The following is a 16,297-nucleotide window of genomic DNA, read 5'->3' as shown; positions in this document are numbered from 1 at the left end:
ACAGCAGGTGTTAGCATGTGGGTCAGGAAGATAGTTTGTGCATGGACTCCCTTGGAAGATGCTTTGTGTACCTTACAAAGCGATTAGGATGAGATTCCAGAGAGGTAGTAAAGGCTTTTTAAGGGAAGTTCTCTTTTTCTGGCATCAGCCTATGCCAGTAGTAAAACTGGTCAGCACTGGGGGTGGTGTAGCAGCACTGAGCATGATGCCTGTTTGTTTTCAGAACCTTTGGTCTAGGGGAAGGTTGATTACAACAGATGATTTAACCTGGATGTGACCACAGTATCTGAACTCTCAGCCTGTGTTTTGGCTGCTAACTTAACACTGATAATACGGTAAATGCAGCAGGCATGGAAGCTAGGGAAGAAAGGAAAAGCAGCTGCTAACAAGCAGTGTCCATAAAGGAAGGATACAGGCCCCCAAGATAAGGCTGCAGGCTCTGATGCCTCAGACCAAACATGGTTTGTAATTAGGGCTCTTGAAGCCAAGTTGTGGAGGTTAATTGTCTAGTGGTACTTTCAGCAGGCATTTCACATATGGCAATCTAGGAGAAAAAAATTGCCTCAGCATTTTTCTGCCTAAATTAACTTTTTCTCTCTCTCTCTCTCTCTGTTTTCCCTTCTTCAGAAAATTCCTGGGAAGTTCAAGAAACTTTTCACTGAACTCGAAAGTTTGACAGTAAGTGTGGTGTTGACAGCAGAATGGCATTGATTGTCTTCACCTGCCTTTCTTCTTCCTAATTTATTTGGAGGCTGCCTGTCATTGTCTGGCGCTGGAACTTGTCATGTCAGATCTGTGATTTGCTGAAGGCCACACAGGTCCCCAGAGCTCAGAGGTGGTCTCCAAACACAAAAAGGAAAAAAAGACTGTGCCTGACAGCTGGAGGAAGGGCAGAGACGAGGCAAATGTGTAGTGTTGATTCCCCAGCATAAATCTGGAAGCTGGTCTTTTGCTCTGATGGGTAATCAGCCCTTACCCAAAGCAACTTACCGTGGATCAGGAGAATTTAAAAAAATAAATAATTAAAAATATAAGAATTTGAGGCTAAGGTCTTTGTCACCATTATCAAAGCTGAATAAACAAGTGTTTCCTCTGGCTGTTGTGGAAATGGGTGCGTGGTGAGATCACTGCCTGGTGCAGGCAACATGAGATCCAGCCTTTAACAGCCGTCACGCTCCTGTACTTAGAGCCTTTTATAAATGAATATGTCTTCAAGATCCTGTCTGAGCTGGGGTACAAAAACCAGTCATTTATGTGGCAAACTGAGATGACTTTCTTTTAATTGCTTGCACAATGCCACTGAGAAACAGACTCTGTTATTTTCTTTGAAAATCTCCAATATGCTCCATTCATCTGAGAGCAGGTTTTTGTAGGATTTTTTCTTGGTTGCTTGTTTTCATGTTTGATTTTTGGTTGTTTGTTTGTTTGTTTGAAAGGGGAAAAAAAAAATCAATACATTCTGGGATGCATTTTGTGCTAGGCAGTAAGATGAAGAGATTTTGCTAATAGAAATTTGTGGGGAAATTACAGAGCAGTCCAAGCGAGCTTATTCTGCAATTTACTCCCATTTCAGCACTGCTTCATCTGTAGGAACAGAATTGCTTTTGTTCTTTCACTGTTTATGTTTCCTGTTCAGTTTAGTCAGTCACCTAGCTTAGAGAACCTTTATCTACCTTGTTTCCTGAAGAAACCTTTTATATCTAAATCATGTTCAGATCATAAGCTCGTAATGGATTTAGAATTGCTCTTTTTATAGCCTATTGATTTTTCTCTCTATTACCCAAATGGTTTTGTAGGACCCTTCCCTGAATCACAAAGCTTACAGAGATGCATTCAAGAAAATGAAATCCCCGAAGATCCCCTTCATGCCCTTACTTCTGAAAGGTAATGTTAGAACCTGACCGCTCTCCTTTGTTGTGATTAAGGAAAATAAATGGAAGGTGATTTTTCCTTCTGGTTGCTTTATGAGAAAAGTGTGGCAGGTGAAGTGGTATCTGTAAGATAGCACTTGCTCTGGATAATAAACAACTGATTTTAAGGTGGGGATAGGATGGCAATGTTCACACAGGCCTCCAAACTTCAGTGCTCTCCTCTCAGGCATGGCTGGAGCAGCACGCTATTGCTTCGGCCACATCCTCTTCAGCAGGGAAGTGAGACCTTGTAAAGCCCTGAATAGGGCTGCCCAGCTGCACTGAGTTACATCCACATGAGTGGTCCTGGCCATGCTACTGGTCTGAGATGCCTGTTTTGAGATGCTTGCCCTGCCTTGACAGGATGAATCTACCTGGTGTCACCCTGAAGGCAAAACCTAACCCATCTGCCTGTCCCAAGAGGGGATTTTTCAAGTCTCCCATAGGTCTGAAAGAGACAAATAAAATCTTAGCATTAAAGCAATTGTTTTTAAAAGAAACTATTAAAATACAGCTACTTGCTTCATGCAGTGAACTGGGCAGCTAATTAACTAGCAGATATTGCAAGAATTCTGTTGTCTTGGAGTCATTAATTATTGATTGCCTTATCTTTGAACATGGCAAATTCATTTGTTTATGCCTGTATTCCAAAAGGGTTCTCTTTAGGCTGTTTATTCCAACCTGCTGCTGCTGTGAGTTTAAAATGTTTGAAGGCAGCTCTCCAGATCAGTCAGTGACAGTTGAGGAGCCATCAGGCAGTTCCCCCCTTTGCACACATCAAAGGAGTTTGCATTAATTCAGATGGATACAATTATCAAGGCTTCAAAATCAGTATTTTTACAGTATTCTTGAGTACATTTTGCCTGCAGAAAACAGGCAGCAAACCCAAACAAATAGCTTGTAGCAATGATGTTTGCGCAGCACTACAATACAACCTGTAAGAACATGTACCCAAGCAGGATTCATATCTCTGTTGGAGACAGCAAGGAGACTTTACAGATGCATCCAGTAATTTTCTTCAGTACAGTTATCTATAAGGACATATTGCCAAGGCTGGTAATTCCCAAAGTATCCCACAGTAGACAGGACTTTATTCCAGGTCAAGCATGTTTGTATTAACATTCTTTCCAAGACCAATAGCATAACATTGATAGTGCAGAAATCATTAGTAACTTAGCAAATGACCATGCTTCAACCCAAGAGGAACTGAAGTAGTTTCAAGGAAAAAAACAACAACATGGAAGTCATTAATAATCTTTAATTGTAAAAAATAACTTGAGACTGTCCTTTTAAAGTTAATGAAATTCAAATGAGGGGCTCTCTTACAGCACACAGACACAGCTTTTGAAAATCAGGCAGATTTTTCAAATGTGTGATAAAATACTGTGCTGTACCCTTACAACTTAGCTCAGATGCAATTTTCTGCTCTGCTGAATTCATCTAGACTATTAGTTGTTGGCTGCAAAGCAAAATTCTGTGCCTTCCACTTTCAGAGATACATGTATTGCTGCCATTGACTCTAAAAGCTGTGTGGAAATTCCTACTTCCTGTGGAATTTCTGTATTAGAGGAGGCCAATGCTTTTTAATTGCACTGGTACAGAGACAACTAATACCTGTGTCCTTTCCCTCTCCCTTTCCTGGGGTACCCTAAAGCAGCCCAGGAGAGGAGGGGTAATGTGCCTGCTCTCCTTTTTAAGATGCTGCTCAGGGGGAGAGAGGTGCTGGATGCATCCCCAGGGACCATCCAGCCGGGCCCAGGCCCAGCCATGGGCAGCAAGGCTGAATTAGTGTTGCAGAGTGCGGCGAGCAGTCGTGCCAAGCTGGGTCGTCCCTCTGGATGCCCCTGCCTGCTCCCAGCCATCCTCTCTGTGGTACACACCCCCGGAGTAACGCAGGCCAAGTTTAATAAGTCTGTGCTCCCACTTGAAAATCCTCTTGTTACAATGTGTGCATAGTGTTGTTATCTAATAATCTCTGCATGTCATCATTATACCAGGCTTTTGTTCTGCTGTGAAAAGGTATTGTGTCAATCCTTAATGGGGTGCTTTGTCCTTATTTTTCTTTTGGTTGCTATTTAGTCATTTTGTTACTTTGTGTTCAACACCAAAGCCAGGTAAAAGAATTGCTTTTTTTTTTTGTTTTTTTCCAGATGTAACATTCATTCATGAAGGAAATAAAACTTTTCTGGATAACCTTGTTAATTTTGAAAAGCTGGTAAGCTAATTTTGCCCTCCCTGTTTTTCAAAGAGATTCACATTCTCCCCTTCCCTTTCCCTTTCTTATCTTGTGAGATTACAAGGTTTTCTTCTGGCTGAATCAGGAAGAAATAAACAGGGATAAAAAAAAGACCAAGCAGGATTAAACATCCAGCACTTTTACCTCCCTTGCCCCTTTCCTCTGCTCCTCTCATTGCTTTTATCCTCACTTCTGGGTAAAATGGCTAAACCTGTGATGGGTGGCATCACTGCCACACACCGTCCACCTGTTTTTGTTACTTTCGAGTGAGATGTATTTGTCTGCACCACCTCATGGAATATTCCTCTTCAGTTATGCTCTCCTGCTTCAACTTTCTCTGAGCTGTTTCCTTTTTTTTTTCCTCATGGCACTAAAGAGAAGGGTTCTCTTGTTCATGACTCATCACTAGTACGCTGATTCCAGAGATCTTTCATTTTTGATCTGGGTTAAATAATGAAACAGATAATGCCTGGAATGCGAATTAAACTCACTGTAAATACCACTGGGCTACCTTTTATACAGAAGGGCACTTACTGACCTTGTATCTTTTGCCATATTTACTGTAGACATCATATGACAGCTACTCTGGCATGGTATTACTGATGGAGGCCTCATGTATCTAACTTGCATGTTTCATTTCTTTACTGATAACATTTTCATAGCACAGAAAACCACAGTTTATATCTCTGAGTGTAGAAACTTCAGGGGTTTAAATTTTTTGTTGTTTACCTGGAATATTTGATTGAGAAACCCAAATGTACATCCCAGTTGCTCTGGATGTGCTGTGGGACTGTGCCAGATGGCTGTGCCTGATGGATTGTTCCTAACTATTTTCTCCATGTGTTTATGCTTGTTTGAGAATGAATGTGCCACCACGAGCCAGATGTTGAACTTATTTCCACATCTTGCCATAATGTATGTTGTCTTTCAACTTTCAAGCAGATGGACTTGGACTTTTGAAGCTGAGCTCTTTTCATGTTTTCTGTTTGATTTCTGCACCTTTTTTTGTTGTTGTTGTTTTTGTTCATAGGATCACAGGATGTTAGGGGTTAGAAGGGACCTCTGGACATCTTTGAGTCCAACCCCTCTGCCAGAGCAGGACATAGAATCTAGCACAGGTCACACAGGAATGCATCCAGATGGGTCTTTTAAGGCTCCAGAGAAGGAGACTCCACAACCTCTCTGGGGAGCCTATTCTAGTACTCTGTGACCCTCACAGGGAAGAAGTTCCTCCTCATATTGAGGTGGAAACTCCTGTGCTTTATTTTATATCCATTACCCCTTGTCCTATCCCAGGGTGCAACTGAGCAGAGCCTGTCCCCTCCCTCTTGGCCCCCAGCCCTCAGATATTTATAAACATTTATTAAATCCCCTCTCAGCCTTCTCTTCTCCAGACTAAAAAGCCCCAGGGCTCTCAGTCTCTCCTCACAGGGCCTATGCTCCAGTTCCTTCATCATCCTGGTGTTTTCTGCTGGTATCCAGGGAGAAAATTCACTCTTGGAGAACTTTTTTGTTGATAAAACTTGTTATTTTGGTCTGAAAAGCACAGATTTTCCCACCAAGCAAAATGATACTTATGGAAAGGTTTCATTGTAATAGCCACCATTGTGCTTTATTTTTGAAGTATTGATGGGTTTGTTCTTTTTGCATGGAGGCAAAGCAAACCATGAACTGCAGTTGTGCATTATGGAAGATTTATCAAATCCCAGAGCACCTGAGCTCTGCTGGAGTCTCCTCCCACCCCAGGTGTGGCCACTTGGCCCTCCCCACCCACTCCCCTATTTAATCCCCCCCAGGAAAGGCAGAAGCCCCAAGCTGAGCCCATCTGGGCTGAGGGATTCTCCTCTCATCACTGGTGAGTGCCCATGGTGCACACTGGGTGATGGTGGTGGTGACAACAAAGGCCGGGGGGCCTGGTGGCCCCCCGGCTAGGTAGGAAGAGATTTGATGACTACTCCAATATCACCCATGGGTGCTGGCTGGGTCTGTGGGCCTTGTTGTTGCAGAGTTTACAAGAACACTGATTTGCATTTAATGAAAGGTTTCCTTGTCTCAAGTCCATTAACTGTTTGACCTTTAGGTGTTTGCATAAAACTCATTAGCATGTTCTTCTTCACTGCCTCTTGGAAGTACATCCAATTAACATGTAAATTAAAATAGCCCTTGATGCACAATAATTGTTACTAAAATCCCCCCACTGGCTCATGTATTTATATAGTGAATATGTAGTATCTTATTCTTCTTCCAGTCTTAGCCAGACCATCTTTTTTTTGTTGTTGTTGTTTAGTCATGTATATGTTTAAAGTATGCTGGGCTTCCTGGTTTAAGATTTTTCTATCCTTCCTGTCATCATCATGTCTCCAGAGGCAGTGGGATCTTTGCTAATTGACATCAGTGAGCCAGGATTTCACCTTTTACATGTAAATGGCTAATGGTCATTTTAAATGGCAGGGGGGGGAAGAGTCTGAGGTGAGGGAGGTTTAAATTGACACTTCCTGCAAATTATTACTCAGATCACACTCTCAGGAATGTGCTATCTGGAAGAGCCCTGTGTACATATGAATGCAGGCAATAGTGCAGATTTAGGAAGTTGGGGCTTGGAAGAGATTTAAACCTGAGTGAGGGGAACCTCAGGCAGTATGCATATTGCACTGGCTCAGTTGAATAAAAAGGTACTTAGTCGATGCATCACACATGCTCACATATGCATCAGTTCATATTTCTTTTCTAATTACAAGGGCTTTGTCCCAAGGAAGAATGTCTTCCTTCATGTTCTGTGCTGTGTTGAGCCCTTTCTGGCCTCTACTGAAAAAAATGAAGATTGACATTGACTTCTGGCTGGCTTGGATCAAGCCACTGAACCTCACCTGCAAATTTGCTGTCGCAGGAAAAGAGGAAAAGAATTATTCCACCATAGCAGATTACTGCTGTGGGGAAGGAACTTACTGTCATAAATGCATAGAATTTCTACTTATGAATTTCAAAGCAAAGATAGAGTCTCATGTCTCCCTTTGGAGCAGTGTTGTGAAATATTTAATTTCTGCATTAAACATAGCACCTGGAGGAGGACCTGTCAGTCTCAACTGTTGTTTTTCCCAACTGTATCAGCTGGTTTAATTACAGATATTCTCTCTCCATGCTATCCCTACTTCTTTTATATTCTTTGCCCATCATGGCCTCAACAATCCTACCGTGACTGAACTTGATTTGACATGACAGGACTGCAGTGAAGACAAAGCTAATTCAATATATAAGGAAGGAGACTTGCAAAGAGAAGAAAAGGAAACAATCTTTTGTCTCAGGAATCTTACCTAGTTTTGACAAAATTCAAAGGGATTGTGGTGGTTTGTTTAACTGTATTCGGAGTAAACTCTAGTCTAGAAGAGTGTTAACTTGTTACTTAGTGCCATGCCTGCTTCTTCAACTAAATCTAAAGGAATAAATGAAAATATGGTCCTTATACTGTTTGCATTTCAAGGTATTTCCTTTACTGAGCTGCTTCACTGAAATGTGCCTTTGTCAGGGTTTTTCCCCTAGTGAGCCATCATCTGTACCTTATCAATGACATGTCTTAGCCACACTTCAGCAAACTCTAGTGCAGGTCAATGGCCATTAGTGTTTTAGGTAGCACTTTCTTACCTAGAACACAGCAAGTACACAGCCGAAGGTTCTCAGTCCCCACCCTCCAAGTATCTGTGCAGCTCCCAAGCCTGAGTTTTTGCTGTTTGTAGCTAAAGGAGTGATTCTAAGTAGCCGGTAGTCTGAAAGGCCACAAGAAGGGTGGTTGTAGCCAGGAGGGGTTTGGTCTCTTCTCCCATGCAACCAGCACCTGAACAAGAGGACACAGTCTCAAGCTGTGCCAGGGGAAGTTTAGGCTCGAGGTGAGGAGAAAGCTCTTCACTGAGAGAGTTGTTCACCATTGGAATGGGCTGCCCAGGGAGGTGGAGTCACCATCCCTGGAGGTGTTCAAGAGGGGATTGGACGTGGCACTTGGTGCCATGGTTTAGTCATGAGGTCTGTGGTGACAGGTTGGACTTGATGATCTTTGAGGTCTCTTCCAACCCTGGGGATTCTGTGTGATTCTGTGAAATGGTGTTACTTGGCACATGAATGGGATGCAAGCACCTGTTTGAATAGCCAGGAAACAGCATTTGCTTTGCAGGTTTTCTGTATTACAATTGGATCCCAGAGCATTGAAACAGACAGAAATGCCTAATTAGGCTACTAAAGACAGGGGACTTGGGATTCTGTTTTAAGAGAGTGTTACACAAAGAGGTTCTGTTGCTGGAGCATCACCTTCAGAAGCCAGTCTTAGGATGGAGTCCCACACTGCAGCAAAGAATGTCTGTGTGGAGATGAGGGGTCTCTTACTTGTAAAAGCCAAATGGCATCATCCTGAAAACTTCATAGCAGCAGCACTGGTGAAAGTTGTAACTCTCCCAGTACTCACACTATTGATCATGAAATCATCTCATTAGGACCTCATTATAATCAGTGCAAGGACATCAGCACAAGAGATTGCCTTATTTCATGGCAAATGAAGCACAGCGGGTAACAGGAAAAATAATTTTGATGAAAGGAATATGAAGATACCATTAAACATGCTCTTGTGATAAGCTGTTCTGTGGAGGAGCCTTGTAAGCCACTCCCAGGGTGTTGAGAGATGAGCTGTTCTGCATCATTCTGATCTTCTACACACTCAGCTCAAGTCAGTGAATCCTTCCCACCTCTGAATACTTTTGAGGGAGATGCAAGAAAAGCATCAGCTGTTTGCACAAGCTATTAGATCATTCTTGCTGACTGCAATTTGCTTAAATTAATTACTAGATTTGATGAAGAGTTGCCACAGCAGCAAACAGAAAACTAATGCCTCATGAACCTCATGGGCAATGCTGCTGGTTTACAGTGAGCAATTTCACTTTTCCTAGGTTGAAGACCTGAGCTGTGACCATCCAACATCCCTGTTGTCACCTGCTTCTCTTAAAGTAGTCTGCCTACAGTATAACCTCCTTCAGAGATGTCAGGGTGCTTGGTCTGCAGAATTTAGGCTGTGGGCTGATTTTAATTCTTTTTTCTTTTATGTTGGTTATCATACTGCAGAAAACTATTTAGCTGATACTGGTGCCTGATTGCACTGGGCTTTATACAAGTATGCATTAAGGTGTAGGCCATGCCACAAAGGGGCTATTTGGATAACTGTGGTGGTTTGGCCCTGGCCTAAGGAGAGGGGGAAAATATAACAAAAGCCAGTAATAAAATGGAAGCAATCTAACAACAATAACAAGCAAAAAAAAAGCAGCAATACACTGCATGGAAGCAGAGAGAGATGTTTGTCTCTACTTCCCATCAGCAGGACAATGGTCGGTCTCAGGAAGCAGGGCTTTCTAAGCTTGGTGGTTCCTTAGGAGGATAGATGCCGTGGATGAATCCCCCCACTTCCTCCTTTCACTTAATTCTTATATCTGAGCTGATGTCATATGGCATGGAATACTCCTTGGGCCAGTCTGGCTCAGCTGGCCCAGCCGTGTCCCCTCCCAAGATCTTGCCACCCCTCAGTGTGCTCTGGGGGCAGGGAAATGTTGGAAAGACACAGCTTGGATACTTAATCGACAGTAGCCAAAACACTGCTGTGTTATCAACTACTGCTGCAAAACACAGCACTAGAAGGATGCTTTGAGGAGAATTAATTCCAGCTCGGTCAAAATCGATACAATAACACATGGAGACAGAAAGAGAAGTTGCAGGCTACCGAATGCCCTGGATAATGCACTGAAGCTGGGGGTTGAACCAAGAAGCACTCACCCAGTCTAAAGGACTTCCATGATGTAGGCTTTCTCTCTAATAAAAATAAGTAAATAAAGGCAGGTTTTTTGGCTACTTTTCATTACCACTTTCCTTGGGGAGTTGTGATTTAATCTGTGTGATACCTGTAAGGACCTTCTAAACTAACCATATTTCATCATAGACAAAGACTAAAGCCTCTCTCCTGATTAATTTTGTACCTTACTGCAGTTGCTTTTTTTTTCCCCCCTATGCAGTGTAGGACAAGGAGATCTCTATTTCAGGTTTTCCTAGTGACAGAATCCACCTCAGACTTTTGTACTGACATTGTGTACCTTGTCTTTGCAGCACATGATTGCAGATACTGTTCGGTCATTGAGACACTGCAGAAATAACCAGTTTGGTGAGTAGCCAAAATTTTGCTACTTCTATTTTACCTTTGCACAGCCTTGAGGAGGGTGAGCTTTTTTTCTGCTTTTCACACCATTTGCTCAGGTTTACTTCAGCAGCAAAATGTGATTGGCAGTTATTTGGCTAATTGGCAAGAGGGGGTGTCGTTGTTGGAAGGTCAGCCTAGCAGAAAGCACGGTTGGATGAAGTTTGACTTTGCAAAATGTTTGTGGGAACAGCTTCCAAATTGTTATGAACTATTTTCCTGCAATAATGATCACCTCCTCAAAATACTGTGTAAGATCTGCACCAGCTTGCACTTAATAATGGAGGGAGGCCTCTAATATATGCTGCCTTTTCTCATTTTCCCAGCTATAAATGGGTTACCTCAGTCTCCTGCTAGTCTGTGTGTTTTGGTTATGGATTCACAGCTGTCTTGCCTTCCAGCAGCTGAAAAAAGGTGGCATTCATCACTACAGCTTTTCACTTGGCTTTTCACCAAGAGCAATTGTTTGCTTAGTTTAGGTTCTTAGGGACATTTTGCAAAATGGTGGAAGTTGTGAAGGTAAAAGCATCCTGTGGGTTTCACAAAACTTAGCTGACCAGGTAGAAAAGAGGGAGTTGTGTTAGCGCCCTTGCTAGGGAAAGCCTGCAAATGGAGGTCTGTCTGCTTTAGACACTGGAGGATGTATACTGATGGGAAACAAGGCACAAGTGCCTCATCCACACAAAAGAGTTTATTTTCTGTGTTTCCACCTTATTAGCCACCAGAGAATCCAACCCTAAGGGACCATGCCAGAAGACCCCAGCTTGCTTTGTTGCACATTGGGGGAAAAACAAGGTTTTTCCTCGTTCTCAGTGTTTCTCCTTCTCTGTGGAGAGGTTAAGCACAGAACAGGGTCACTTTTGGAAATGATTAGTGTTTAAACCAAGCTCCATAAACAAGTCAGACTGCTAAAACCTGTTCTCCAAAGAGAAGTTCAGAACTGGGAAGAAAATGAGTTTGCACAATTCCTTTTCTTCCAGCTGAATTTTCAGCAGCTGTCAGTATGTCTAATAATGTTGTGTATAAACACATGCACCTTGGAGAACGATAGGTACTGTTCAGAGCTTTGCTGAATGTTTGTCCTGTAGAATTACCACCTGTAGGGACAGTCTTTATTTTTTAAACAAAGGCTGCCCAGTATTAAGGTTCTTGTGTTATTTTGAGATACATATGAGAGAGAGGAAGAAGGATGTGCCTTTTGCTTTCATTCTGTTAAACTAGATACTGAAGGAGGAATTGATTAATCCAAACCATGCCTCTGTAAGTTAAAATGCTTGGCATTATCTTAGGCTATCAGGTAGTGATAGGATTAGGGGGAATGGAATGAAGCTGGAGGTGGGGAGATTCAGGCTGGATGTGAGGAGGAAGTTCTTCACCATGAGAATGGAGAAGCCCTGGAATGGGTTGTCCAGGGAGGTGGTTGAGGCCCCATCCCTGGAGGTGTTTAAGACCAGGCTGGATGAGGCTCTGGCCAGCCTGATCTAGTGTGGGGTGTCCGTGCCCATGGCAGGGGGGTTGGAACTAGATGATCCTTGTGTTCCCTTCCAACCCTGACTGATCCTATAAAGCAGAGCATTGGCTCCTTTTAATGAAGTCATTTTATTACTTTCTTTTTATATTTCCCCCTTTTCCCTTTTTTCCATCTCCTTTTTCTTTCCTTCTTTTTTTCTTTCTTTCTTTTCCCCCCCCAGCTTCTCTGCAAATCTCTCATCTCATTTTTGCCCCCTTGTTTTTTTCCCCCCCAAGTATTTTTGTAAGTGTTGCAACATAAATCCCAGGTTAATACCTGAGACTTATCATATAATCTGCTAGTTTGAAGTAGGTGATTGTTAATTCATTTTACCTCAGACTTGGTTTACTGTAAAGCAGGCTTTTCAAAAGCAGCTTATACAGACATCTCTGTAGGCATTTTTTTGCCCCCCTCCCTGAAATTCATTTGGGCATGAAATGAATTCACTGAATATTTATTGAGACTTTATGGACAGTTTCCTTTTCTAGTGGGCTTATTTTGCTCTCAGGAATGTGGGTCTTTCTACTGCATCAATTCCTAGCCTGGCCTAAGAGCAGCAGGCATCTCACTGTAGGAAAGAATTCAAACAAAACTAAGCAAGGGATGACATTGTTTATGAACTGTATTATGTGCATTAAGCTTGCAAGCCAAAGTCTGGCGTAGAAACTGGTTAGGTTCCAAGCAAAACTGAAATGGCTTTTTAATGGAAATAATACTTTTATATCCTAAATCCTGCAAACAAATAGCAGTATTTCCAAAATCAGGCAAACCAGCCTGAGAAAATAAAGTAAGTCAGGCTTTTGCCATTTCAGGTATTAATGAGAAACACAAATGTTGTTTTTAGTACGTTCAGCACAGCTGCTGGGATCCTTTTCTCTGAGAACAAAAAGGTCATCTCTGTATCCTGACACAAATTTATCATGTAGTTCTGCTCTCTCCCACATTTCTCAAGTTAGCTGCTCAGAGAGAGCTCCTAAAAATAGCTGCCTGGGAGCCCCACTGACAGCCACATGTGGAACTGGCTGCGCTGGGGTCCTGTGTTACCTACATGGCATCACACAGCGCTCCTTAGAAAGAAGTGGGCTGATCTGTTCCTGGAAAGCTGCTTGTGTAGCTGGAGGGTGTGGAGAAAAGGATGATAATGAAAGAAAGGAGAGGGAGTGTGCAAGTTAAGCTGAATTTTGAGGGGCTTTCTTTTTTTTTTTTTTTAATTTATGGTAATGTTATTAAAAATTCCTCGAGGACATGGTCTAGAGCGGAGCTCTTCAACCTTTGCTTGTTTGTCAGCAGTCAGCAACGTGTAGGAAATGTAGCTCATTGCTTTCTCTGCCTGCCTGATGGCTCTGATGGCCACGGGCTTTTCCTTTTCCACTTCTGCTGGTCACCAGCTGTGCTGAAGAGTTTCACAGGCGGCGAGTTCCCACAAACCACTGTCGGGCATAAAGCTTGCAACAGAAAAACATCTGCTGTTCAACCACCCTTCAGTTTGTCTGTTACACAGCTAATTCCTTTTGCTGGGTAAACTCCCATGAAATGACAGCATGACTCCTGTCTCTGTTACTAGATCAGAAATCAAAAGCATAGCAGATCAAAACGTGAGGGACTGTCAGACTAGCTTTGAAGAGGTTTTGCATCTGTCTGCTACACTGTCACCTTTCACCTGCTCTGAAAGAAATTATCTGGTGCCTGCTGTCTTGTGTACTTGTGTTGAGGTTGTTTAAAAGTTAAAGACTGGGTTGCCCACCCCTGCTCAAGGTCCCATTGTGCTGACAAAGCTGCACAAAGGAAACCTTGAAACCACCCTTATAGGGAAAGGATGGACTGCCTGTACTGCCAGGGTGAGTAAATCTTCCACTTGGGAAGAGTCAGCTTCTTGTCATCCCATGTCCCTCCTTTGTTCATGCTGGCTGCCTGGTATTACTTACTTCTTTCTTCTGTTTTCTGTGTCTAGCTGTTAACTCGTGCATCGCACTTAAATAGCAAGTCCTTTGTATCACTGCTTGTCTGTCTTTGCCTGCCTAGCACCTGACAGGCTGGCACACCAGGGACTTTGTGACACTCAGGACAGATTAGCAGGGAGAGCACAGATTTCTGATCCGTCCTTTTTCTCCTGCTTTGCAGGCAATGAAGTTCCTTCAAAAGAACATCATGAGCTGAAGCCATACGTCCATCACCTGCATGTCATCGACAACCAGCAAGCTCTGTTTGAGCTTTCTCACAGGATAGAGCCGCGAGCGTGAGCGTGCACAGCTTTACATAACCTTGTAACTGCAGCACTTTGAATTAAGTGAATGTTTATGCCAAGCATGTTGCTTCCCTATATAAGAACAGTTTACTGAGTTTTATCAGTAGCTCACACAATGTGCACAGGAAAATCGGGCAAGAGCCGGCAGAGGAGCTGCTTGCAGAGTTGCAGGGCAAGCGTGGTGCCATCCCCGCTGGTCAGCAGGATGGGAGGGAGCGGAGCCACAGCCGTTGAGCTCAGGAGCTTGGTTTCTGTGAAAGTATTGTTTGGTCCAGTGTAGTTTTCAATGCTGATTCTGCCAGTATTAGAATGAAGGGAATTGTCATGTCACAACAGCAAAACATTTCAGCAAGCAGCATGCCGCAAAGGGATTGACTCTCTGCTTGCCACAGCACGTACCTCACTAATTCAAGGCTGCCAAAGCGTCGTTGCCAAAAATACTTTGCGATCTGCGCAGCTCCCCTGAGTCCACTGGAGGATCTTATTTGCTGTGAGTGTGAACAACTGAAAATGGGAGTATAAAAAGACAGCTCTCCAAATGAAACTCAAGAGTGCATCGTGATGTGGAGGTCAGCAGTAAGCGGTTCATGCTGTTGTGGCCCCTTAATCTGCTTTCTAAAACATGCTGTAAGAGCCAATCCACTTACGGACACAACTGTTTGGACACTGAAAATGTGTTATTTTCTTCCTTTTCAGTTATCCCAGTGCCACCTCTTGCAGTTAACCTGGTGTAAATTACTACAGCAGGAGCTTTGTGTTCTTGGATTCCCGCCTCCTTGGTGTCTATTTAGAGGCAATGCCTAGATCCACCTCCATTCCTAACCCACCTCCTGGAAGTACTCTTTCAGCAGGTAAAAATCTCACCTAACTTGCACACACTCCTAGTTGCTAAAGAGCAAAAGGGTGCACCTTACAGGGCACCAGTGTAATTACCTGCATACCCACCAGGCTGTGAGCATCACAGTCCCTTTACTGCTTCTGTCTCACACCTCTGCCTAGCAAATTTTCATGCAGCCAAAAGTACTACTCCTGAGCATCTACGGAGGCAGCATTTCTAAAGTCATGTCTACAGCCGACCTGCATCTAAGCATCGCTGTCACCATAGCTTTGGTTTTCAGTGCTGGGAAGTTGTCCTGAAATAATCTGGTGAATGCCAGAGGCAGTGTACAGCGTGCTGCTCTGTCTGGCACATGTTTGTACATCGACTCAAGGGTAACAGTCCCTTTACAGAGCAGGGAAGATACGTTGCTTTGCTTGCCCGTCTTCATTGTATGTTTTTTCCCTGTGAGAGAGACTTCCAAGGAAACGCTCCTTTACTGAACTGTGGAAATCCTGAAGTAGCATGCTTCATCATTGTGTTATCTCTGGTTTAAATGGATTTTAAAAAAGAAAAAGGAAAAAAAAAAAAGCAGCTTTAACCAAGTAGTCTGTGGGGGATTCTGTAGAATGCATTTGGTTTTCCCATCTGTGAAATACTGTATAGATCTCTTGTAAAGGAAACGGATGTTTCAGAAATGTATTTGCTTGTACTTTGTTAGTCTCAAATATTCTATGATTTTATTGTTTTATTTTTCTTTCTTTTTTTCCCTTTTTTTTTTTTTTTTTTTAAAGAAAACAAATCTTTTTTTACCCAGGAAAAAACCCAAACAAAAACACACACAACTCTTGCTGGCCATGGAGTAAAAATTTCCTATGTTCTTCTGTAGATGTGACTGCACATATTGTAAATAACTCTTTTGACCAAAACTGTTCAGATGAGGATACTAGCTTGTGGTGGGTTCCTTTCTGCAACCTAAGAACACAAACCAGAGGAAATTTCCGGCTTGTGTTGCTGCAATTCATCCTCTGGCTACAGCACTCGCCGGATCTCAGCCTAGCCGCCTTACCTGAGCGGTTTGCTGGGTTTCGAGCGCCCCCTTGCGAAATCTTTCTTGCTGTGGCATTATTTTTAGGAGCCTGTTTGTAGACCAGCCTGCATGCTTTTAGCTCATGGGGTACGACACTACTCCAGAAGTTGTTCTTTTGTAATGTGTGGGAGAGGGAGAATTGGAAGGTATTCAGGATGAGAAAGTGGGGCTGTTCCTCAGTTTGCTGCATTTGGCTCTGGCAGTTTTGATAGTTCTGATGAAGCAGTAGCAGTGCCAGAGAAGAATGAAAGGCAAGGAAACGAAAGAAGAAT

At 43.0% G+C, this 16,297-nt stretch overlaps 1 protein-coding gene across 1 annotated transcript in view; it reads left to right on the top strand.

Annotated features, from left to right (window-relative positions):
* Positions 1–15,516, top strand: part of RAPGEF5 (Rap guanine nucleotide exchange factor 5) — a 174,622-nt gene extending 159,106 nt beyond the window's left edge. Inside the window, exons 22-26 of the mRNA XM_054161174.1 lie at positions 628–678; positions 1,797–1,884; positions 4,061–4,125; positions 10,276–10,330; positions 13,995–15,516. Of these exons, the coding sequence (XP_054017149.1) occupies positions 628–678; positions 1,797–1,884; positions 4,061–4,125; positions 10,276–10,330; positions 13,995–14,113 (378 nt within the window). The 3' untranslated portion in view covers positions 14,114–15,516. The remainder of the gene's footprint in view (positions 1–627; positions 679–1,796; positions 1,885–4,060; positions 4,126–10,275; positions 10,331–13,994) is intronic.
* Positions 15,517–16,297: the final 781 nt, after the last annotated feature.

Source organism: Dryobates pubescens, chromosome 4 (genome assembly GCF_014839835.1).
Source record: "Dryobates pubescens isolate bDryPub1 chromosome 4, bDryPub1.pri, whole genome shotgun sequence".
NCBI lineage: Eukaryota > Metazoa > Chordata > Aves > Piciformes > Picidae > Dryobates > Dryobates pubescens.
The sequence above is the reverse complement of the archived record's forward strand: the minus strand, read 5'-3'. Positions and strand labels throughout refer to the sequence as shown.